The sequence below is a fragment of the Ammospiza nelsoni genome, chromosome 3 (assembly GCF_027579445.1).
Source record: "Ammospiza nelsoni isolate bAmmNel1 chromosome 3, bAmmNel1.pri, whole genome shotgun sequence".
NCBI classification, from domain to species: Eukaryota; Metazoa; Chordata; class Aves; order Passeriformes; family Passerellidae; genus Ammospiza; species Ammospiza nelsoni.
In genome coordinates this window covers 37,215,125-37,241,661 of record NC_080635.1, presented here as the reverse complement: position 1 = coordinate 37,241,661, position 26,537 = coordinate 37,215,125, and the positions used below count along the sequence as shown (strand labels likewise).

At 40.7% G+C, this 26,537-nt stretch overlaps 1 protein-coding gene across 9 annotated transcripts in view; it reads right to left on the bottom strand.

The window, feature by feature from the left end:
- Positions 1–6,315: 6,315 nt before the first annotated feature.
- The window catches only part of LTBP1 (latent transforming growth factor beta binding protein 1), a 186,506-nt gene continuing 166,284 nt past the window's right edge, over positions 6,316–26,537 (bottom strand). For 8 of the 9 annotated variants that reach the window (XM_059467848.1, XM_059467845.1, XM_059467849.1 and 5 more), the window contains 6 exons: positions 26,028–26,156; positions 24,556–24,696; positions 22,079–22,249; positions 12,035–12,157; positions 8,605–8,754; positions 6,316–7,348 (listed from right to left, as the gene is read on the bottom strand). In XM_059467848.1, the coding sequence (XP_059323831.1) occupies positions 7,179–7,348; positions 8,605–8,754; positions 12,035–12,157; positions 22,079–22,249; positions 24,556–24,696; positions 26,028–26,156 (884 nt within the window). In that variant the 3' untranslated portion in view covers positions 6,316–7,178. The remainder of the gene's footprint in view (positions 7,349–8,604; positions 8,755–12,034; positions 12,158–22,078; positions 22,250–24,555; positions 24,697–26,027; positions 26,157–26,537) is intronic. The other variant, XM_059467847.1, reaches the window with a different exon arrangement.

The window sequence follows — 26,537 nt, the reverse complement described above, 5'->3', positions numbered from 1 at the left end:
TTTTAGACAATTCATGCCTCACAGTTTTAAATGGTTTTAATTTTTAAAATTTTGAAGTGTTAGAAAATCACCTATAAACTGGGAGCAGAGTTACTCCCTGTGTGAGTCACTGAAGTCAGCTGAGTGCACCAAACATCGAGTTGCACCAAAATTAGGTGGGACAGTCTACATACTAACAGATATTGTCAACTGTAATTGTACAGAAGAATGAAGAGATGACAGTGGAAATCACAGGGAACTAAACCAGAACTAAATTAGAACTATAAGGGAATCAAAATGTGAGAGAGACTCTGCAGGGACCTTTTTGTTTGGCCTGCCCAGGAGGCTGGTAGATCACATGAAAGAGGCTCTCATTCCAGGTCCTCGCCCTTGAGTCCTGGATGCTCCTGGATCTCTAGGACCAGTTTTGAGTTAGGCGTTTAGACAGGGAAAATACTCCTGGTGTTAGAGTCTCCTACAGTATTGTCCTTGGGGTACACGTTCCCAAGTGTTCTGTTAGGTCTCACTGTGGTAGATGTAATGTGTTTAGCAAACCCTCAAACATAAACTGAATTTTACTGGATGAGGTAAGGGCCATTTTGGCTAAAAATAGTTATTGCTGCCTTCTGGTGAAATAACCCAATACCAGAACTATTACCAGATGCGAAATTAAAATATATGTCTGAATGCACTATGCACTCAGCAGTGAAATCCTCAGAAGCTCTCTATCATCTGCTTTGCTGTATCTCCAGTGTGCTACAATGAACCAACATCACAGTCAGCAATACAGCTAATGTAGTTCCTTTTTTTCCTTAGCAGCCTAAGGGAATTTAAAAATAATAATTCTCCTTTTTTTTTTTTTTTTAAAAAGTATAATCATGAGCAAATGTGAATGAAAATTCTGTGTTCATTCATCTCACTGTTGTGCAAAGCAAAGGATTTCCCTTTCCTGTCTTATTTTTGAAACTTCATTATTCTATGTTTGCTGTTCAGCTCAGTTTGGTGATGCTGCAGGCCAAAGAACACATTCATTTCTAAAGGCATGTTTGAAATTTCTTGCTTATGGTAAAAGAAGGACAAAGATGTCACATCTCCCTGGGTAGTTTTGCTGCTTGGTGGTGGCTTTAGTTCCTGTGAGGAGAGGGATCACTCTGAGGGAAATGATCGGTTTACCTTGGCGGAAGGTCTTCCCGAGCACCGGAGAGCAGCTATCTATTTCACCACATGCCAAATCTTTATTTAGAGCCTGAAAACTGCTTTTGTGGCCTCCAATGCAAACAAACAGGAAGGATGGGATACATGAGATGCTGAGGCTTTGGATCATGAGCAAATGACAGGATGTACTGGAGGCAAAATAGCAAAAGCCTGACTTCAGTGAAGACAGCTCCTGGAAAGGGGTATCAAATGGAACAGAAACTGGGAATGCCCTTGTGCCCAGAGATGAGCTGCAGCAAGAAGGACAGGTGTGTCACATCCTGAGAATAGTGCCCACTCACAAAGTTACAAGTCCTGCTGGGGATTTTGGAACACGTCTTACCCACTCTTCTGGGCAGCTACTGCCTGGATGAGAAGTGGCAGAAATTGAACTTTTAATGTGAAAGAAACAAAAAAATCTGCTTAGCTGCACTCAAAACTTTTCTGCCAGAGACATTCCTCATTAGACACACATGGTGGGATTTTTTTCAAAAGAGTTTGGCACAGCCTTTTCCCTGCTCCCAGGAATCCATGTAGGTGCCACAGGTTTCAGTGGGAGGAGAGCTTAATCAATACGGAGTGCTTTGGAAAAATGCAGCTCAGAATGGATCCTGGCAGGCTGAGCAGATAGGGATTGGAGGTGATGCTGAAATTGTCACGTAGAAATTTTCCATGCTGGCTAGCATTATCCTCTCCATCCTCCTCTGCTCAGAGCTAATGGAAAGCAGTGTGTGGCAAAGCATGACTTGAGGGGAAGGGAAAGTCAGTGTTGAATAAAATGAGAATACCCTAATTTCCTCTCTCCTCTGTGTCTTTTATCAGGACAAAAATGCAGAACTTCCCTTCTTCCTGAGGTTGCCACTTAACTCTTGAAGAACAGATGGGTTAATTGCAAGCAACAGAACACATTGTGCATGCTGCTCCTTCTGGATGGGATTCTCCTGACTGGGCTGAGCAGGCTGGTGCTCTGTTCTCTCCAAAGTGCACCTGGCACACACTCAGGTGTGGGAGAAATAGAGGAGGTCATGTTCTCTCTGTCCCCTTACCTATCTCATTTAAGGACAGGCAGCAGAGGCTGCTGTGCCAGGTCACAGGTCTCATGGAAAAATGTAGCTTGGAAGGGACCTCTGGAGGTCCCTAAGGCAAATCTCCTATCTTGGGCAGGGCAAACTTGAGAGTTTAGTGAGGTTGCTCAGGTGCTGAGCAGTAATTCCTCCAATCATGAGGGGAAAGAGCAAAGCGAGCACAGGCCTCAGATGTATGTGGGACAAAACAGGCAGCCTGAAGACTGTCAAAATATCTATCTGGTGATCCAGTGGTCTTGAAGGAAAGCTGACATAGCTGACATCCTGCATTTCTTTGGTTTATGTCATTCTTTCCCCATCAGGTAGTAAAATCTCTTAGTAATACAGGTTGTCACAGGATAATCCTGTTTCATTACATGTTCTCTTGTTGGCACGTGGGCAGTGAAGTGGTAAAGGTTGGTGAGGAGCAAAGTGGTCTTTGGATTCAAGATCTTGCACAGCTGTGCCAGCTGTGGAGGTGGTGCCCCAGATGTGTCCAGATTTTCTAGTCCTTCTGTTGTGTGAGGTTACTCCTGCAGCTGAAAGCAGTGACAGCAGGCCAGTCCTGCAGCAGCCTCTGTGACTCTCACAAAGTGACATTGTCACTCATTTGAGAAACCTTCAGCAAGTGGCTGATTCTCCTCATTCCCTCAGTTAGTCTGCTTCTCTTCTGGATGCATCACGTTCAGCTTCCCTAGGTAAATTTCAGATCTTCTGACAGAAAAAGCTATACAAATACCAAATAATCACAGAATCAATCAGTTTGAAAAAGACCTCTGTGATCATTGAGTCCAACCTATGATCAAACACCCACCATGTGAACTGGACTATAGCACTGAGTGCCACATCCAGTCTTTCCTTAAACACTTGGAGGAACAGTGACTACACCAGTCATGGTCTCAGAAGTGAACAGTAGCCTCTGTTACACACAGCAATTCATCCCTTCTTTGCTTGAATGGCTCCTTAATAACTCCCTTGGCCTGCCTGGTGTTAAAAGAGGCCCCAGCATGCACAAACTGCCCTTCAAAGTGGGTGGCACTGTTAAAAGAACAATACTGTAGTGTCTTCTAGAGGCAGCAGCAGGGTTCCTGAGTTTGCCAGGCACTTTGAAGGAATGCACTGTGGTTTAATTGCTGCCCAGATCAGGCCTGTGACATGCTCTAATTGAGTCTGTCACCTTTCTTTTTGAGGAATTAGGGAAGTGCCAAAGCCAGGAGCCCCTCTGCTGCCAAACTCAGATTCAGCCACGATGAATGTGAGCTAATAGGTCCTGACAACTCCTTCAGTGCCTTTAGCATTCCAGGACTTCTCTTAGTCAGGAATTTACTTGAGTATGTCAGTTGCCACTGACTAGCTGAATATTTGTCATCACTGTGAGCTCTGTCTCTTGGATCCAAATTCAGCTGTTCAGCTGTGAGTCTTTTCCCAAGGAATGTTAGTGTTCACTTTGATAGTTTTAACACTGGCTAGTTTTTACACTGAATAGCATCCCAACATGAAAGTATCTGTTCATATCAAATATCTTTCTAGCTGAAATACACATAACTCCAGTTCCATAGTAACTTCATTCTCATTAGCACAGCAGCATTAAAAGGGAACTAGCACAATTCAGTTCTACCATGTCAGCAATTTTATTTTTTGTAGCAAGGAAATGTCTGCCTGAAAAAAGACTGATTTTTTTAAAGGATCCATATGGATATATAAAGTATTGGTGCCATTTGGTATAAATTGTAATCAGTTCCAGATTCTGCTGTACTCAGAAACTTGAATCATGGAACTGTACGTGGTGGTTTCTGTATTTTGAAGGCTCTCACCTAAACCGCAGCTCTTGTAACAACTAAAATGGCTATACCCATGGTGTCCAATCCCTTGTCTTAATCATGTTAAGAAAATGTTTGTTTAACTATGAATCAAAATTGTATTCCTAAGCCCTGCAGCTTTTCAGGTAAAATGACAGAACCAGCCTTGCTATACTGGGCAAAGTAGGTGGGCTCCAGAGGCTGAATTTCACTTAATTCCTCCAATTGTGGTTCCTTTGTCAAAGCATTTCTGAAGGCCTGGAGCCAGGCAACGTGGAATGCTAAGCACTGGGATGCCAGTGGGATTTAGGCTGCTTGGTCTGCCTTTGGCTCCCTGTGTGTTTTAAGGCATATTAGAGGTACAAAGAGGTGGAAGGGAAAGGCATGAGCACGCACAAAGTCTGCTGCCTGCTTCCACAGTGTCTGTGATCGATGGAACTGTGTGGCTGTAATGAGCACATGGCTACTGAACCAGCAGAATATTTCAAGCTTCATTCAGGGCTTGGGTCAACTGCTGCCCTCTTGAAGTAGGTACGGGAGATGGAAGATGGCTGGACAAACCAGAATGTTTTTTGAGAATTGCTGCCGATAGAAACTGATAGGCAAAGAGATGGTTTAGGTTTGCTGGGGGATTTGTTTTCCATGGAACCAGAGCTAGCACAAGCCATCACTCTGAACATACTGGTAGCTTTCAATGCTGTGACCAATTTCAACCATGTCTATAAGGCAAACTAGAGCAAAAGGCCAGCACAACCTGAGGTCTGTGAACTTTGATGAACAGCTAGAGACAACTGAGCCAACTAATCCTCCCTGCTGAGAGCATGGACAACATTTAGTTTGGCAGCAGTTGTGCCAATGCGTCTGCATCTATCAGCCTGTCCTGGCACTCACGCCTGCAAACGGGTGCTACCTGTGTATGGACTGATGGTGTACTGGGATGCTGAAAATCTGAGCCTGGGGTGAGAGCTGCAGTGGTGGCTTGGGACCCCAGGCTGTCTTACAGAGATGAACGCAGCTGGGTACGGAAGCAGGAGGAGGTGAGATTCAGGACAGCACTGCCTTGTCTATGAATTTTCATGGTGGCTGAAAGCAGCCAGGGCTCATCCTGAACCCAGTGAACGGCTCTAACTGTGACCTTGCTCTTTACTAAAGTTGTAGGATTAACCTCAAGCAGGACTAAGAGATCTTAGATCAACTAAGAGCTCTTTAGTTACAGTATCCACTAATTAAACTAAACCTTCCTTCCTTCTTCCTTAACCACAGCAGGTAAGCAAGAATTATTTTTGTGAGTGTAATTATAGACCAGCTCTAGTGTTTGTGATCCACCTCTTTTTGACTAGAAGAGTAACTGACCCTCCACCCTCCCCCGCCTAATTCTAGAAAAGTAAAGAGAGTTTGGCACTTCAAAAGTATCTCTTCCCTAAAGATCCTTCTTTCCAGAGTTTGTTGAGAATGTTTTACTGCATTTTGACAGTATCTCCACTAGTCCTAGTGTCAGGTTCCAGCAGAGAGAGAGAAGCATCCTGGGAAGGACAGATGCTACTGCACATTTACCGTCACATGGACTTTAGAAAGATCTACTGTAGGTGCAGACCTGAAAGGGATGGAGCTTATGATATTTTTGGTTCTGTGGCTGACCTGAATATTGACTCACTTTTAAAAATCTCAAGTTATCCTTCTCCTTTTAATGCAGGGCATGTCTAGAAGACACAGCAAAACATTTCATTCGAAAAATATGAGAACGACCTGTTTCAGGATTTCTGAAAGAAACTCTTTCACTCTGGAGAAGGTCACAGTGAAACATCTGTCAGTCTCCTAATCTCTCTCTCCTTCCACTGAAAAGTAAGAGCTGATGGGAAGGTACAGTTCATCAAGAAAAGGAAATTCTCCCCCTTCTCCTCAGTATTTCTGAAAACCAGGCCATCATACTGTAGAGTGTTATTTGCAGATTTAGTGGGAAACATGCCTAAACCAGGAAAGAAAAAAAAAAAATTCCATGTGAATCAGCTTCCAAGTCAAACAGTTTCTGTATGTCTGTGTTTGAAATCTTCCCCCTGGAAGCCTAACTTCAGGCATTAACTAATTCAGGTTCTGGTCTTATTAAAACAGAATGAGAAGGAAAAACCAGCCAGACAACTCCCTAACACTATTCTAATGTAAATTAAATCTAGTACTGAGAGGCTGATTCTTCTAAACACCTGAGGGCTGATTTTTGTACAATAAACACACAGAAAAAAAAGGGGGGGGGGAGGAAAGGAGCCAAAATTAGTAAATATTACTTTTTTTTCTAAAAAAAGGTGATTTTATTGAGTTTTAATATACAGCTTTAATATGTTAGGGTAATCATACAAGATCTCTCTTGTGTTCAATTTACACATTACAATAGAGATGTGAGCTAAAATCTTTTGGTTTAATGTACAAAAGGAATCCAATGTTGTCCACTAGCAGCTTTGAACTTGGCAAGAAAGGTTCTAACGACTTTAAGTGCAGTAACAACCATAGAGGATACAAAATGAATATAAGGACTTTTCGCCAAGGTATATAAACATTTGAAAACAAATGGTGCCTGCTCCACAGGGCAGACAACTAGCAAATTAAAAAAAAGTCACTGACCAATGTTCCAGGGAAGGAGGAGCACCACCCTGTGTAACAGTTCTTATAAAATGGACTAAGAATATCTGTATCATAGAATTTGTACTGATCAGAAAAAAGGTCTGAAAAGAAACAGAAGGCAAGGAAATTAACAATCAAAAAATGACATAGTAATATAAAATATTTCCATCACTATTTAAATGCCAAATTAATCAAGCAATAGTAAAAAAAATCCAAAACAAAACAAAAAACATAAAACCAATGCTCTTCTGTTTCAAATAACAGCACTGGTTTTGATTATTTTCAAAGATTTTTTTTATGAACACACTATATACTTGTTTCTTTCATACAGAGCAATGTGTCCATTTGGTCTGTCACTTCAGTGAAGCTGATAAAGAACCAACCCATCACGTCTCACCTTTGATACACTTTAACCCTTTTCTCCCCTTCTGTTTGTTACTCTGGTGCCTTCTCTCCTCAAGTTAAATACTTTGCTTCCTTTTCTTTATACAGTGCAGAGTATATGGGCTTAGGATGTGGAGATTTTCCTTTACTCCAGTTCACTCTCTGGTTCTGAGTTCAGTGGTGTGCAGTAGTTTGGCTTGTCTGAAGGCACGTACCCAGGGAGACACAGGCACTTGTAGGACCCCTCTGTGTTGATGCACTTGGCATTCTTGCAGAGGGACATCCTGTTGTTCAGCTCGCTGCACTCATTCACATCTGCAAAAAGGAGACATCCAAAGACACATGTGCTTGAGTCTGGTGTGTAGTTAATACTCATTCAGTTCCAGCATTGTTAGGACCAGAACAATCTGCACAAATGCCCTGGGAGCTTTATTTTCAGTTCCGATTGGGTGGAATTAGGCTGGGCCAAAAGCCCTAAAAGATGAATTGGGAAGAGGTGGAAGTTATCATAGGAAATCAATAGGGTATTAAAGGGCCTTAAACGGTTAGATTACCAAGCCCAAATTCAGCCCAGCTGCACAACAAAACTAAGTAACCACTTAACATGTGTTTATCTGATGACTGAAAAGTAACTTTTAAGAAAGAATCTCAAAGTTCTCAGCATAACATCTGTACTTTACCAGTGGAATACTTTAGGAGCTGCTGGTGCTGTCAGCTGAATAGCTGTGAGGACAAACTACCTGCACTCAATGTCACACAGCTTAGGTCTGACATACACAGCAGCTACATCTTTTCTTTCTAAGGAGGCCAGCTTGCCATAAAGCCCTGAAGATTACAAGGCACATGGGCAGCTCCTCCTCACAGAGCTGGGAGATTTCAGCTGTGTGACACAAAGCAAAATGCTAAACAGGTTAGTGCAGACCTCAAACTGAAATAATCACACTGTTTGTACTAGGCTGCTATGTTGAGGGGTGGTTTTGCCTCATCTTCTCACTGACATTTGTTGTTCCCATGTTTAGCTGTTTTAATTGAAGATATAGATGTCTTGGTTAGTGAACATGCAGATTTACTAGTCTGAGAGTGAGAGAAATAGTTGAGTGTGTTGACTGTTGAAGTCTGTGAAAATCAGGGGCCAAACTTCACTAGCTTCACAATTTCACTAAATATGCATATTTAGGCAAACACTCTGAATCCACTCTAAAAATCACTCTTCTGCTCTGGATCCAGTTCCATTCTCCTAGCTTACTTGAAGCCTTTGAAAAACATTTGGTCTGTACATTAAACTCTTGATATAAGTTTAAGCTTAATTCCAAAAATGTGTATCTGTTCACTTCTACTCTCTTAACTGAACACAGCTGTAATGACCAAGATGCACTGAGAAACATAAAGACATTTTTGTAACAATAATTACTAGCCTTTGCAGTAAATGAAACAAAGCTTGGATCTTTAATACAATTCAGGTGATCATCCTTAAATTCTTTGTTCAAGGCCTCCTAAGGGGAAGTGAGTGAGTAAACTGAAAGACTACCAGGAGACAACAGGGGATATAAGAGGTGATATGTTATCCTCACCAACACAGGTCATTTTGGCCATGTCCAGGTGATAACCATCAAAGCAGTCACAGGTGTAGCCCTCCTGGACTCTCACGCATCGGCCATTTTCACATCCATTCAGAATACCACATTCCTCTGCTTGTAGCTCCTCAAAGCTGTTCAGGAAACCTGGGAGGAAAAATAATTGCAAACAGGCAGGTTACAAAGCTATTGAATCAGTATACCCAAATATATAGTGGGAGACTGAAATTCTCTCAGAAGTTTACTGGAATGTGACTTGACTTTGCAGAAAATAGGTCAGCTCTAGCAAAGCTGCACCATCTGGAGTTTTAAATGTACCAAAAAAGTACTGTGATATGTTTCAAGATGGAAACTGAATAACTTGGTTAACTCTTAAGTTTTATTTTGTGTTAAAAATCTGTGATTTTTTTTTTTTTTTTTTTTTTTGTAGAATGGAAACTCTAGAATTTCTTTGTTTATTTTTTAAAGGGTAAGTTAGTGTTTTCTAAATAGCACCCTTTATTTCATTTGTTATGTTTATCAGCCTTTAAGGAAACAAATGGTCACGCAATTTGGGAAAGTTTCTTAAAACAGGATTGTAGAAAAATAAGGTGAGTGTGTAGAGGGGTAAGAGATGCATTATAATTTATCCAGAAGAAAACATATTAAAAAAAAATCAATCCCAGCTGCCATAAGGAAAATAAGAAGAAATCAGAGACTGCTTTCCTGTTGTGGTTTTTTGTTTAACAGCCCTTTGGCTTGTGCTTCAGTGACTGGTGCCAGTACAAATACCTATAATCTACCAATTCCTCCTTGTCATAATTCTAGATGGTGAGCAGTCAAAGCTCAAAGAGTTGAGCTTTTTTTTTTTTTCACCTCTTATACAAAGAGTTGTCTTTGTATTCAGTGGTTTGTTATAATGCTTTTTGTGCTCCCTGCCTTAGGGCTTTTGTGACAGTTATGCTTTTATATATAAGGAAGAATTTATACTTACAAAATTATTTTACATTTTTAAATGTTCAGAGATTGTCTCTAGGACTGAACTGTTCTTCTAAGTCCTAAGATTTTTTTCACCAGCTTTCTGCTCATGGAGCAGTGATGTAACAGGACTGCAGATGGCAGCCCATCACACCAAACAGACTTCTGTGGAAAAAGCTGAGAATGTTTGACTCATAAGTTTAATAGCACAATGAATAGAGAGGGGAAATTGGAGCTGGAGTGGAATAGAGTAGGATATATCTCCCCATCTGTCCTGTAACTGGTAGTGGCTCCTCCAACAAGCCAGCAACTTATTGAAAAACTGTTTACTGATTCACATTGCAACAGCTGTGATACAGTATTTGCTAAGCTAGCTTGGAATATGAATTTCTCCCTTCCTTATGTTTTTTTCTCTTGTCTTTTCTTATTTACTCCATTCTGTCTTCGTCCTTGAGGCCCTCTTTTCTACTGACCTGCTTTTTTCCTTTCCTATTCTGCCCTTTCCATATCTTCTTCCATTCTGCCATTTCCACTCCACTTCTCTTGACTACCAATACTGTTCCTATCCTGGATTTTCTAGCATGGTGGGCTTCTGAGTGAGGATCAGGCTGGTCAGTAATATGTTGAGTGGCTTCTGAAGACACTGAACACATAATGTGAAGTAAGTACTTGCTGACAGATGTCACATCTCAAGAACATATATAATACACAGAAGGTATACTAGGGCACATTGCATGGGAAACATTGCAGGCTTTCTCATGAGCCTTGTAAATCACTTCTCAGTGCAATAGTATTGAGGATATTGAGCACTGTCATGATGTAGGCAACCAAGTTTCATTACTTGCTGGAGACCTCGGGCAGAGCTTGTAGAGAGCTCAGGAGAGACCTTTAAAGTAAAAACCTCTTCTAATTTAGAAAACAGTGCCAAGAAAGGCAAAGGTGTCCTCCCAAATACACAGGTATTTTTTAAATTAAAAAGCCCCTCATAATTTATTAGAAATATAGCTTATGTGTAGCACATAGGCATGTGCATAAACTTATGTACACACATATATATATTTTTTTTCTCTCCCTCCCTCTCTGTCATGAACTCAGTATGTTGCAATTGTAACTAGGTAAAACTAAAATATGTATCACTCACAGCAAGTTCTACTTCACAAAATATACTCTAGTTCAAAACAGCTCAACAGGACCTGTATTGTAATTCTGAGGTATGTATTTGCTTCTGTAGAAACTGACTGCACAATGACAAATACTGCACTGAAGTACATGGCCCTGCCATGGGATGGGAGGTATTGTTGTATTCCTCACACAGCCTGCAGCAGGATTGTGATCCTGAAGTCTCTGATGCCCCATCGGGTTCAGTGATAAGATGGGAGCAAGAGCCATGAGCTCTCAAGCCTCTGTCCTTAAGAGGTTGGAACTAGATGATCCTTAAGGTCCCTTCCCACTGCAGCCATTCTGTGGTCTCAGCTGTGGATTCAAAACTTTCCACAATTTATCGTATTTATTTACCACTAAATTATATACCTTGTTTATACCTCGTGAAATGCTTCTTTCCAGATTAACAGTACATTAACATTGCTTTTCCAGTCATTGTTCTGGGTTTTCATGGTGTAATCAGTAGTTTTCAGCTGTGAGACATTTCAGTTACACATCAACACTCAGAAACACTGACTGGGGAAGAACAGAGTGGCAACTTGCAGGCCATACATATGTAAAGCATGAGAAATTACCAGCTCCTTCTGATACTTCTACTTTTTTTCTCTAAAACTGTGTTGAAATACTCTGGACCTGTATAGGGTGCCTGATTTTGAGGAAGAACCTGAAATCTGTAAGCATTTATCTCATACAAATGTTAAAAGTGAGCTGGGCCTGACCCAACATAAAGAGCCCTGATATTCCTCAGGTACAAGCAAGATGCTGTGTGCAATCCCTCACACCCTGCTTGGCAGGCCAGAGCATCCAGCCTCAAGTCCATACATGTGGGTATTCTCTGATCACACTCTGCTGTACATGTTCTCTGTTGGGCAAGAATGACTTGCATGCTCTCATTTCACCCATACAAGTTCTGCTGGGAAATCATGGAAAGATGAAGAGTTGTTTTTTTAATGCACTCTGGAGAAATCTATCCCATGCTCCAAAGGAAAATCAATTTGTGAGAAGGAAAATTGGCAAGCCTTTTGACCTTGAGCTGTAAAACTGTTGGTAAACACAAATTTAGTACACTTGGCACAAATTGTTTCACTAGATTAAAAATGAATTGTACCCTGAGCCCAACTGGACTCTCACACAAACCTGGCTCTTGAACTGGAACACCTGACTGAAAGCTAGTATTGTAGGAATAACTAAAGCATAAATAGGCCACACTACCCAGAAGCAAAGAGAAGAATGAAACTGGCTACAGGGAAAAAAAACTGAAGTAAAAATCTCATTTCAAGTCTTTTTCATAACAGAGACTCTGGCTTACGGTCTTCAACGAAGTATGGATTGGTTTCTGGAGTGTAGTGCTCCTCAAAGTCAACCAAAGCATCCTGTCCATATGGCCGGCGAGATCCTGGAACGGGGATGTTGCACAGCTGGGCGTAATCCTCTGAGGGGGGGGAGAAAATAAGATACAAAAGTAAACACACTTATAGCACAGGCTGCATTACATTAGTCCCAGTGAGCTGTGGTTCATGTTTGCTGGAAATAAACTTTTCTTCCTAGAAACACCATAAATCTGCAGAAAAGAAAATTTCCAGAAAGCATTCTCTCTTCAAGAAGGATGTCATTAAAATGTTAACAAGCCAAATATATACTATTAAGTCATAATAGAGATAACACCAGGGACAGATTTGAGTCAATAACTGTACAAAAAGTTATAGGTCAGGTTCTTCTGCTCTGCATGAGAAACAAGAGCTGAGGGATGCTGTGTATCCCGCTGCTGATGCACTTCTCTCCAGGGCTGTCTCTGTTTATACTCCTCGATCTGTGGAACAAAGGCTATCCCAGACCATCATGGCTACTTCCACAAGGGAAGTAAATTGGGGCAGGTACAGCCAATATTCCTAGCACTATCAGCCAAGCTGCAGAAATCAGAGTGAACAGATTTCTAGAATAGCCCACACTTACCTACAAACTGTATCTTAAACCCACAGCATTAAAAGTGTGAGCGCTGTTCAAAGTCTCCTTGGCTGTGAAGCTCAGAGCATGGGGAAACACACAGAAGAGTTACATCTGATTTTGTGCCTCTCTCTAAAACCTGAGCAACACAAGTTAAGACCAAAGCAACTTTTCATTTTAGGTGTCAGAGTCCATGTTTGAAATGCTTAAGCAGAGTTTGATTCTTGTAAATCAAATAAAAATTGTGTCAACTCTGTTTCTACTACCCTTTACTAAAACACAAACAATGGAATTTATTTGAAAACAGAAATATTGTTAAAATAGAGCAACCCAGGTGCTCCCTTACTGTTGCTACAGTCTATTCAGCTTCTGGTTCTGTGAAGATTGCCTGGTGTTCTGAGAATCAGGCAGAGAAAGGACGGGAAAGAAAAACCACCAAAAGAGAGGGAGGAAAAAAAGCCCTAAGCAGATGCAGAATCCAAGAATTGCAGATGGTTGCAGAGCCAGAAACCTCATGCTGTGTAGAACTGTCCCAGACAGCAAATAGTTGGATAAGTCCAGACTGCCTCTAGACAGTACAGAGCACAGCCCTACTTGCTGTCCAGCACTGTAATTTTATTTTTACAGGTAGTATCTCCTCCACCTGGAACGATTTTATTTTGTACTGAAAACACCAAAGTGTTCAAATAGTCTGTTTGAATTCTGTGGTCAACAACTTGGCCCTTTGAGAGCACAAGACAGAGCAGTACAGGCAAAGCTTGTCTGTGCACACCCAGAGCTGCCATGGCTGGCAGTCCAAGTCTGCAGCATGAACTCCCCAGAGAACTGAAAAATCATTGTAAATCCCACCACATTCTGCTGCAAGAGCAAAGTGGTTTCCTTTGAGGTATGTCCTCCAGAATATATTTATATACAGTAATAACATCCAAACACCACTTTCCTCTCCCAGAGAACAAAGTACACTGCCCAAGAGCAACACCCCAGGGCACAGGAAACAAAGCCAGCACGGCAAAATAAACAACATATAGCAAAGGTTGCTTACATCCCTGACTGCACAGCTTCCCACTGAGATAGTGTGATAATGAGCACAGTTTTAAAAGTTGTCATAGGACCAGAAACACCTCATTCTTTCTTCCCCACATCTAACCCCTTCATGCAGGGGGACAAGTTATCATCTCAGAATGATCCCTTCATTCATACGGAATGGACACAGAGGAAAGCTATGCAGAATAGTAAAAGCACTTTGTCACAGATGCCCACAAATGTTCTTGGCAAAGGAAATCTGTGTTCTACCACAAAATACTAATTCATCTGGCTTGTGTGGAAGAAACCACCACATAAAAACAGTCAGTGAAAGGCAAAGGGACAAGACAAGCCGCTTTTAGGGATCACTGCCTCTTCCAGATGAATGCGATCTGATGGGAAGGGCTGAGCAGAACCTGTATACTGGCTTCCCAGATTACTCAGGGCTAAGCTTGCCATTAGTGATACTAGTAGTTATAAACAATGTTTTAGTTCTGAAGAAAGCATTTGGAACTTTTGAAAATCCATAGAGCTGGAGGTCTCATGTACATGAGAGTTGCGTAGTTTGATGACTGTGCAAGACTATTTTATATTGCATGTCTGCCAATGCAAAGTTGTTCAACATCTAAGGAAGAATTAAGAAATGTTGACAACAGAAACTTGTTTCCTGCCCCACTGGTCCCTCAAAAATCAAGTTCTGAATGTCTGCATTTTTAGGTCTTATACCTGTAATACTCTCTTAATACTGTATGTTCTGTTTAGCTGTCCAAGTAGTATAGACTAAATCTCTTGTCTTTTAAATTGTGTTGATTCAGTCAACTAGGTGCTCGGGCAATAAACCCAAAGGGAGCAATAGCAACTCACCTAAGAAACCAACAGTAGAAATTCAGAAATAACAATGGTAAGTTATCTATTCCACCTTTCTCAGCTTGTCTTTTTTTTTTTTTCTTTCTTTCTTTTCCATTTTTTTTTCCCAGGGGAAAAAAGGGTGTGCAGAGAGGAGAGTACAAAGACTGAAAGGTATACAGGGGGCCACATTCTGGAAAGGTCATGAGAACTGGAGTTTTGAAATAAGGTAGACTTGAGACTTGGATCCCTGACAGAAATGAACCCATCAGAGTGCCCCTGTGGAGGATAGAACAAGTTACAGCAATGACACTTTCTGTTATTTTAAACTTTTCCCCTTGTTATGCTATGTTCCTACAGTTCGAATTAAAAATAATGTATTTGGGGTCACTGTGATGTATGTTGGTCACAGTTTCCCGGGGGAGGGAACTACATGAACAGAGTGCTGTAAGATTTGTGGGTGAAAGCATGACTGGTGCACAGAAACTTGCAGGCAAGTATTCAAATGGGAGAACAGCATGACATTGCCCTAGGGAAATGACAACAGGAGACTGAGATCAAGAAGGAGGTAAGGGGGCAGAGACCAAGACAGAACATGTAACTATCCCTGAATAACAGAAGCATTTTAGTTGTCGCAGAAATTATTGCTGACTTTGAAACTAATCTTTCAAGTAAAGCTGAAAGAAAATACTCTATAATTCACAATGAATGAAGAAATCTTTTTATATAGGGGTTTATTTTTTCTGTTCACTCATCTCTTGGCTGTGATTAGGGACAATATAACTACAATTCAAGAGGAAAAAAATCCCTTTTTTTTAATAAAGCTTAGTCTACATTGGTCCATGTGTCTCTAAGTTTTTCTCATAACTTGCAAATGAAGCACAGAGACAGCTTGTTGTATACCTTAGGGTGGCTATTATCAAAGGAAGCTGATGCATGCTTCCAAAAACGTAAAGGACATTTTTGAAGTCAGAAGTATTGCCTATTAAACAAGTGTTAGGGGATTACATCTAGACACACATGTGTACTGGCACAGATGTCAGCTGTAATTGGTGATGAAAGCTTGGCTGACAGAGATGACACAATATAAATTGCATGAACCAAGTGGCTTTTAGGTGCTTGTTAGCCAAAATGCAGCTGTGCAAATGTGCATCTAATTTGCATATAGAGTTGCAACTGAGCAAGCTCTTGTGAGTCTTACTTGTACCCAGAGGCCTAAAATTCCTAATGTCAGAAACATGATTCCATATTTCATGTATTTAAAGCAAAATATTAGATAAAAAGCTTTTCCTGACACAACCATGAAACAACTACACCACAGCCAATCCAGCTCCTGCCCATAAAGAAAGCTTTATTTCTGTTCCAGCTCCTCAGAATTGTCACCATCACACACAGAAGAAGCCAAGACTAAGAAACCAAACCAGATCCTTCAAGTTATTTAAGAACGTAACAGTTTCAGCAGAGGTTCTGGACATCAATCTAAATTGGTTAAGTTTCTGCTGTCTCAGGACACTGCATCATATGAGAACTAAAGCTAATGGTATTTCTGCTCTATATTTAGATGTGCTATTTGAAAATTTTGAAAACTTCATTGATGCTGCCCATGGATAAATGTTAAGGCTTGCAGTGAACAGCATTGGTATCTATTCTACAGCACAAGAAAAAAGTAAAGGTGTCAGTCTTAAAGGTTATTTTTTATTAGTTAAGAAGGATGTTTATATCCTCTCGTGAACACACTCTAAATACAATACCTGGAAAAGATTCACAGCGCATGTAAATCTCTTGCTAAGCTGAAATAATTACCAAATTGATTGTCTCAAAACCTCTTGGTAGTGACCTTTTGTTCCACTACTAATGCTGCTCAAGTTTCCTAAAATGATCTTGCCATTCCTTTTGCTCCAAGCAGAGAGTTAAAAGTTGGAGTAAAAGTCAGGTTGTTTCTGACACAACTTTGCACATGGCTTTCTGACTCCTTGCTGATTTCCATGAACACTTGGAATGTGAGGTTCCATGAGACAGAACATGTAGCCAAAGCTACTCTGCATGTCTCTCCTAACCTTCAGAAAAAGCACTGAAACTCTTCATCAACAGAAATTAAATCAGCGAAAAAACTGCACAACCAAACACAAGAATTTGAATATTCAAGGCCCAATCACTGCAATATTTTAAACCCAGAGGACAGAATCCATTTGACCAGAGTCCTTACCAAAAAGGAAGGAGCCACAATGCCATCCTAAATGGAAAGATGAGCAATGATCTACAGAAATGAATCCAGTGCCTCCCTGCTCATCTTTACCATCCCAAAAGAGGAGAGATGAAAACTCATCCTTTACACACATTGGTTTTTCCCTGTACTTCCAGATCTTCATGAGTGACATCAGCCAGGACTTTAAGGGAACACTATGTTCTCATAATATGGAAGCTCAGCCCAGAACTTACTCAATGTTTACAAAGGATACACAGAGTTCCTTTGCAACAAAAATGCAATCCAAACAATCTGTTCTGCCAGAAATGGGCAGAATTCAATTCCATGTAGGCATCTCTGAAGGTCTGCATCTGAATTAGTTGTTCACTGTCCATTTTAATCCATGGAAAGAGAGAAAGACCTCTAGGACAGCATCTCATTGTAAAGAACATGTCTAGAACAGATCAGGGGACTATATTGCTCAGGGCACTGATTTATCTTTCCAGATGGAAGGAAAAACTGGCAGCACTGATGTGGGTTTCTGTATAAAAACCACAATAGGAAATTGTCCAAGATAAATCCTACACTATACAACAGCCCAGGTGATCCACATTACCCACTACTCTCAGTGTTCCCCCAGCATGGGTTTTGCAAATGGTAAGGTGGAGATAAAGAGAAACATCAAATACAATATGAAGAGCAGTTCTTTATGTGACTTCTAATCCCACAGAACATCTGAAACATCTACTGACTGGAGATCTACCATTGTCTTTTCTGTAGAACTAAACATAAAGTGGTTCCCATAAAACCCCACAAAGTAATAGAATTCAAAACTTAAAGAGTAGAAAAATTATTTCTAAGGGTACACAAATAAGCAGGCTGATAAACAGAATGCTGGTGCCTCTTCCAGGTGCTTTAGAATGCGTTCATGACATTATCTTAGTACTCAAACCAACAAAAAGTCTAGGTTACAGATGTAGTAATGTACCCCCACTCTCAATAGTTATTAAAACATCTGCTAAAGCTGCTGAGTCCCAGACCTACCTCACCCTGGTTTTCTGTATGAAAGCTTCTCCAGGCAGCCAGCTACAGAAAAGAAAGTACCTCCTTAACTGACTGACATCTCTTTGGTTCAGGGGCTCCTAATACCACCTTACAGCAACTTCAGGTGTTATTGAAGCAGAGGTGGTACTGCACTGCAATAGCCTCAAAACTATCATTTTGCAAATACAAAGATAGGCTGTTTCTGTAAATTAAATGCTGACCCAGCACACCACATCACTCAACATTTTCTAGATGATAGTTCTATCTCCTCTCTTCAAATTTCCTGTAACCATATACCTTGCCTAAAATCCATCCCAGTCCCCTAAGGGTCTCACAGGAATTTCTGGAGTCTCAGAACATTTATAGTTCAGGTCCTACAAGTTCAAGTTAACTTGAGGTGTATATGGCTTTATTTTGGATTTCAGATTTTTTCAGTCTGGGGCAGTTGCTCTGTTTTCTGGCATGGAGGCTCTGACCCAGCTGCTAAACCTGTTGGTGCTTGTCCTGCTACCAGTTACTAGACCATGGACTCTGGATGGAGAGAGTTGGGCTGGTAGGCACTAACAGCAAATTGACGAAGGAAGCAGCATTTCCAAAGGCCAGGCATCCAACATGTATTTTTTTGTGTGGGTGCAATGAAGAAAGGATGATTTGCTGTTGTTTTCTAAACCAAAAAGTATCCAATTTTCTAATTTTTGTCAACTGGTCAATTTCTACAGATTGCCAATGACAAACCCAAAATAACACAGAAGTGTTTTAAGAATAACTACTAAACTTCCATTACTGTTCTTTGGGCAAACACAGACTAATGACACTGTGAGCTCAGAGAGAATACATTTCAGTAGTCAACATTTTGGTATTGATGAAATCTGTGAAAGTCTTTATCCGCAATGATGATATACTAAGATAATTGAAATAATTAATTACAAGATAATTGAATGTAATGAAGAAAACAACTTCTTTACTTCTCTTGTTTGCACAAGTCAGATGTACTCAACCATAGCACTACAGCTCATGCTGCCAGTATTTTGATCAGGACTTTGAACCAATATTTTGAGTTTGTTCTTAATGTTGTCACCAAAATACTTATCAGTCTTATTGTTGTTAAGATGTTGCTGTTGATATTCGTTGCAATATCAAAAAATCCTACTTATTTTTGTCTCAGTCTCTGAATGTTTGGAGTGGAATTTGTTTAATTAAGCACTGATTATTAGTTTTTAGAAACAGTAGTAACCATGTAAGTTCTGTTTTCAGGCTGATATTAAGATTGTATTTCTTTTTGCTTAATATGGATAAATTCTTACAAGAGTGCTCTATCTTCTCACTGGTTTTATGATGGATCCTACTCCAACAGCATATCTAAATCTTCTCATGAAAAAATGGAAGCACTTTAAAGACAAGCTGGGTTACAAAAGCTTTTTAATAAAGCATTAATATCTTTAGAAGGGACTTGCAAAAGTATCACTTATGGTGATAGGCCTGTATTTCCTTCTTTCTAAGGGTGGTGACTAGATCTTCAAATACAATGGAACTATAAACAAGGTGAAAGGAAACCACAGATCTGTACTATGATCCAACTCCTTTCATGGTGGAAGTCTTGTGGTAATAATGCTTTTCACATCGGCAGGTCTTCTTTAACATGTGTTAAAAATCTTCACAAAGCCCTTAACCAGGGAAAGAGGCAAACACCTTCAGTAGTAAACCCAGCCAACACAATACCTAAGTATTTAAAAATGGAGAAATTCCAGGTTCCCCAGCCAGGACCTGAACCTGTGACCTGATGGCCTGGAGGTGTGAAAGCACTCTCCTGAGCCAATGATATCACTGTAAGGGCTAAGGACTGAAGACATGTCAAATGAATCATTTGTTCAGTTCAGTCAGCTTCAAATTTTTCTTGGTAAATGTTCCTGAACACAGAGAAAGGCTTCCAGGTTTCTGTGTGGGTGAGTGCACATGTGTGTGAGGACAAATGAGCATATACCATCTCCACTAAAAAAATGAGAGCTTGCAAGTTTGTTCTGACATATTAAACATTAACTATGCTTTTATTTTAGCTATTTTCCAATCTATAGGGATAACTTAAAGTATTTGGGATCAAAGGTATGCCTCAGTTTCAGTTAAAGCAGATACTTCTCAATGCAAATGAAACCACATAAAAGTTATCTTGTGTCTGGAGGGAGAAAGATTTTATTACCCAACATAATGTTCTTCAGCTTTGACTAAGGATCATCCAACTGATGTTTAGGATGGTATCCATTGGGAACCTCCATGTAATTTTTAAAATGAATTTCTCAATTTCCTTCATAAGCTATTGGGGATTTGCACCCCACTGTTGGCACAGAATCCAGAATCCTGTGTTCCTAATGATCAAAATACATCTAGTATTTTCAGACTGAAATAGTTCCAATTTTTTCCTGCACTTTTGTTTAAATTAAAAGCTTCTGGGAATCCTCCATGATTGTGCTCTAGAGGAGAGTCTTAGAATTTGCAGTCTTTGTTCTGCAGCTATGTTTGAAATTTTTCATCTTCCCTTGTGAGGCAGGTTCTCTTTGCCTGACCATGTTGGTGGTCCTTATCTCTTGCTTTTCAGATTTATCCTGCTTTAAATGTAACTAGCTAGAAATCTCCAGAAGTAAATCTCATACCTAATTTACAGCTTTTCTTTGCTCCCTCAGGATTGCATGACACAGATGGGTCACTCTCACCACGTGATGAACTTTGTAAGAGGAAAAACTCCTCTAATCTGCTCAATCTTTCCACTTGAGGAGTTCCAGGCCATAGCAACGATTCTTGCTATTAGCTGTTGCTCTATATTTGTCTTTCAAATACAGGGCAACATTACATTTCTTTCCACTGCACTTATTATTCTAGCAGGTATAGTAATTTGATGTCCTCATGTAAGATTTGTTCTGACAAAGACATTTCAAAGATTTCCAAATCTTATAAATCAAGCTGCTGTCATGCCCTGTTTTTCTTCTTCAGTCTCTTCCTGGGGTAAGCATCAGCCAGCACTTACTCCAGCCAACATCATCAAAATCAGATGCTTTTTTTCAGTTGCTGCATTTCCAAAGCAAACTCAAACAAGTAAAGATATCTAAGAACAGGTTCAGGGACCTTGCAAGTAAATTATAAAAGCATACAACCCAAGCAGACAGAAACAGCTACATTAATGCTGCACTGAGCCTCTCTACATAGTTTTTTAATTCCTGGGTTTTTCCTACAAGTAAAACATGTATTGCTTTAGCCACAACACTACCATTAGAGTAACAAAGGCCCAAGTGAAAATCCAGGAATGTGCACAATAAAATGCTTTACCAGTGCAGGTTGGTATTCCTACATGGTAAGGTATGTCACTGAAAGACATATTTATAGTAAGAAAGCTGCATCCAAACTAAGCCTTGGAACAGTTTATACAGGGGGGGAAGAAGTTTGTATTGTACCACCAGACTGTGTAACCAGGGCTGATGTATCTCAGGCAAAGCATGACATCTACCTATGCTGCTTCCACTAGCCCCTCCTCCAGAACCCACAAATAAATCTGTGTGTCAAAGACATGTCTCTCTGTATCCATTCAGCTTTTGTAGTCACCACAAGTAACACCTTCTACCTGAAATATCATAGTAAAGTATCTGATTTCCAAACATGTAAACAAAATACAGTCTTTTACAAATACAACAGCCAGCTTTCTTTTTAACACTAAACTATTGTATTTGCTGGGATGCCCTGATGAAGGCAGGAATGATGCATCTGACTCCATGTTCACAGAAGGGGGATTTATTACTTTATTATACTATATTTTATTAAAGAATACTATACTATACTATACTAAAGAATACAGAAAATATACTTATTGAATGCTAAAAAGATAATAATGAAAATTTGTGACTCATGGAAAAATCTTGCCAGAGTTTTGACACAGTTTGGCCCCAACTGGCCAATGAGTCATAACAACTCACACCAGAATCCAATGAAACAATATCACCTGTGGGTAAACAATCTCCAAACACATTCCACATGAGCACAACACAGGAGAAGCAAATGAAATAATAATTGTTTTCCTTTTCTCTGAGGCCTCTCAGCTTCCCAGGAGAAAAATCCTGGGTGAAGGGAGTTTTTCAGAGAATGTGAATGCCACACTAAACTACAGTCCCTGGAAATTCTTCAGTCCTTATTGGTAACCCATTTCTCTTAACTAGAGGGGCTAGGGGTTTTTTGTTCTTTCTCATGTTACTGGTGCAGGTACAAATGCAAGGCATGAAAGCAGTGGAGTGCTCCAAGCACTGCTGGAGCAGTGCTGTGTGTGTTCCTTACCTGACTCCTTCATGGGACACAGGGCGCACTGCATGCCCCAGGCCTCCCCGTACAGGCAGCAGCACTCCGTGTACGTCGTCTGCTTTCCAACCAGCGGGCGACTACAGACAAAATCGTCACTTAGGTGCTGCCAGCAAAGGTCCTGGTAGACCTCAGCTTCTTCAGTTTGTTCTGATGGAGAAGACAGGATTAGGTCATTGTCACATCACTGTTATTTAAATAAGACGCTGGTATAATGATAAAATTTGTAAATTTAAATTAGAAAAATAACTTAGCTTTACAGACTTTGCTGAATACAAATTTAAGCTTAGAAGTCATGATCTTTTTTAAGGTCATGAGGTGGCTCATCCCTTGAATGTTCAGCTTTGGAAAAATCTTAAAATGTCCTGGAGTTGCCACATTAGGCCAATTTAAAAGCACATTGTGTTGCATATCCAAAAACTAGATCTTTCTAAATCATAGTCATTGCTGAACACTTAACAGGGATTCAGCTCAGCTCCCATGGAAGTTAACAGAGCTTGACAAAAAAACAGCATTGGGAGAGAGGTGAATATTTGGGGAACTCCCTCCACACAATAGATCTTTAAAAGTTGTTATTTCGCTTTTCTTATATTGCAATCAATGCATCTGAAAGAACTGTTACAACTAGGGCAGAGCTCAACAAAAATTTTACATGGTCTCCCTGGGAGACTGGACAAATACTTGGAAGACAGAGTCCCATTAACTAAACAGACAAACTACATCAGTCTCAGGAAATCCCCTGAGCTGAAAATAGCTGGAGGCTGAGAGAGTGCTGGGGAGGGTGAAGAGAAGTATTGTTTATCTGCCCTCCTGGTCTCCAATCATCCACTTACAGCTATTGTTAAAGACAGAATACTGCTGTGAACTACTGTCACATTCTTATGAACATTAACAAAAATCTGTATTTTTGTCCAGGCTGGAATATTTCAGAGGCATAATAGTTTTGACACAGATCTCAGAAGAAACCATTCCCAGTCCCAGCAAGTTCTGATCACTGCTGATCAGAAGGAGAGGAACTGTAAACTTAATCTTCCACTTGGAATGTAAAAACCTCAGTACAATGGTTTTGTGAAGACATCTGCAAGGTTTTGATTTTGTTCCAACACAGAGTGAAAAATAAGTGTTGTCACAAAGCAAGGTTCTGTTTTGTCTGTGCATATCCATTTACCGCATTTTCACATTATGCATGGCTGACTACAGAACCGAAACCTCACTCAAGAGCAAAACAGAGTTCCGAAAGCATGAAGGTGATCACAGCTTAGATACCTATTCTACTAAGAGCTTGGCAGAATATGCAGTGAAAAGCAGCAGTGGGTCTCTGCAACTGACTCCAAATTCTGCTGGCAGCAAAAGAACCAGCCTGCCCCCTCCCCCTGTGCATGAGGGGGACATTGCCAGTAGCGACACAAGGCTTGAGTGCTCTGTGCTGGCTGAGATGTTCACTGCTGTGTCAGCCGAATGTCTCATGACAGAAGACCCTTTGGGCTCTTGCATTCTCTTCACATCCTAGATGAACCCAAAGGACAATCCTGCTCTTGGTTTGTTTGACTGAAGATTGAACAATAGAAATGCTGTGGTTCTTTCACAGTTTCACGCAACAGGGTGACCATATCACTCCTCAAAATCTCAGCCTTACAATTTGGAGTGACTAAAGCAGGCATTCGGTCTGTATTCCCATTTCCTTTTACAGAAGCATCTCAGGAAAATTCACTGCAAGTTGCAGGAACCAGAGGTCTGGATTTATGGCTATACAGTGCCAGCATTAAATCAAACCCATTGTAACACTTCTGTCAAAGACATGAATGGCATAGACAAAGCTGTGCAGACTGCATAATGCTCTGGATTTCTGAGAGGTTTCCAAGAATCTCATAATATCTAACTTTTTTTTTCTGAAATAAGTGTCTATTGAAATTAAAAGCACACATAAAAATGTTACTTCAACACTGATGCTGAAGCCCACAGCTTGAAACTGTGAGCTCAATGTACCTTCAAAGTTAATCAATTGAAAGCACACATACAATTTTAGCTATTTCCTCCTATATCCTGTCATTCCTGTTTTTATTTTACTTTGGTAGAACTGAATCTTGAGACTTAGCCTGCAGCCAAACCCCAGCCTTACTGAGACAGCAAGCAGGCTGTGCCTCATTACCTACAAGGCTGGATAAGGCAGACGCAGAGCTGGTGAACTGGCTGAAGACTCCTCAGCCCGAGCCTAATCTCACAATACTTCCAGCAATGTCCTGTCTGTATGGGCAAAATGGAGCACTGTGGAGTCCTACATCACGGTGCCTTCTGGATCAACAGACGACAGTCCAAGCATTGCCTTCCAAAATCCTCCAGAAGAGCAGGCTCATCCAAGGGTGACCCAGTCTAAGCTTAGACTTTGGGTCTGTAGCCATGTCAGCACCACCTCATAGAGGTGTACTCACTTCAGTAATATGTATAATGGATCGTACCACTTGAATCTGCTGGTCTGATGCATCGCTTTTCTGTTGCGTCCAAAACCATTGGGTGTGTACAGAAACAGTTGTAAGATCCTTCTGTGTTAATGCACTGGCCATCAATACAGCTGTGTGGGTCCTGACATTCATCCGTGTCTTTAAAATGGAAGGAAATGTATCAAGGAAAGCCAGCACAAAGTATTTGCATTGTGTTAATCTACGTTTCTATTTTCCTATATTAGGAGCAGACTTCCCTACATGCCTTCAGTAAATTACCACAAATACCCACTGCTGGCAAAAAAATCCTGCCTCTGCCCATGGAGAAGGACAGACATCTGAAGGATGCTGACCTCTGATCCTCAAGTCTTAGGGAGTTAGTACAGAGAAGTACTTGGGAGGACAAAGAGGCTTGTTGTAGGGGCTGCAGTGCCAGGAATACCCTGCACTCAAGTATAGTTGCTACTGCCTCCCACATTCCTCTCCCTTTAGGACAATACCAGCAGGCAGGTAGGCATACTCTTAGTGATTTCTTGTGAGCTTGTCAGAAGAAGAGATCACCTTACCTAGCCATGGTAGTTATTTTTCTTAGTTTGTCTTGGAAAGCAAAAGCTGAAATTTAGCTCAAAGGGAAGAGCGGGCCACTTCAGATAAATTACATGTAGTCAGCTAAAATTCCACCCTTTGTAAAGAATAATCACAGAATCCCAAGGTAAAAAGCTCCCTTATTGCAGTTGCAAAAATTGCTTCCTTTCATTATGCTATTCTGCACATTATACATGGTTCTCTGCTTACAAAGCAAAAGCCAGGGTCATGGTCATAAGTAATTTTCAGTTGAATACCAGAACCAAAAGAGTACAAGGTTGTGCAGGCTAAAATGGGCTTATCAATGACCTCAACTGTAATTTCACATTGCATATTAACTCCATGGGGAAAATAGCTGTCCTTGAAACAAAAAAGAAGTCTGCATTAATTTGATTTAATATAGTAAACCCAGAACACCTACCAAATGAAAGGTGAGCTTCAACATACAGGCTTTCACTGCTCACCTCATACACAAAGAACAGAAGGCTAAACTGTCCCTTGGCAGAGTGAAGCAGCAGTGTGCATGTGAGGAGGGAGCCCCCTCTGATCACTTTGTGTTGCCTGCATTAAGGCTGGCACCAATTCTTGACTGTGCACTCAAAGGAGCACAAAAGGCTGTTCTGGAGATGAAAAATCCTGGGAGTAATTTGCTGAAAAAGGAGGCAAATAAAGCAAACCCTGCTCTACATGCCACAGCCATGTCATCCAGAATTGCTGCTCAGCCAAGCAGAAGGAAGGGAAATGACCCAATGCATCTTACAAAACTGCTACAGGAGTCCAGAGGCCCAGTGTTTCTCCCCTTACTGGAAATGCCACAGTTGTGATGGGAATCCTGCTGCAGGAATCTGCTTGTTTTGCCCATCTGCATACTATTATAGTGACAAGACCACTTTAAATAAACTTACCAAAGCACTGGAGCTTAACAGGGTCATAGTATGTGCCTTGTTTGCAGTAGCACTCATAACCTGGCTGTGTATTCAAACAGAAGCCGTTTTTACAGATTTCTTGGCCAAAGAGTTGGCATTCATCAGCATCTGGGGAGAAAATGTAAACGTTGTGTTACCATTGTTATTATGATGCCATGTAGACAAGCAAGATGGAATAAATCCTATACACTTCTCTGTTCAAGCAAACTTCAATTTAAACAGAAAATCCCAGGAGCACAGATATCCACAGAAAAAAAACCCTCAGACAACTGGTGTGGAAGAGGCGATGTAGCCAGAGTGGAAATGGAAAAATTGGTGGACCCTTACTTTCCCTTGTCAGAATTAAGTCCTGTGGCACAGAGAGAATGGAATAATCTGCAGTTTTCCTTTTGTTCCTTTGGTATCACATTGCTCCTAACTCCAAGCAAAACAGATGAACAATATAGCCTGTATTTTCCCATATAATTTGCTTTACTGAAGGTGTTCCTA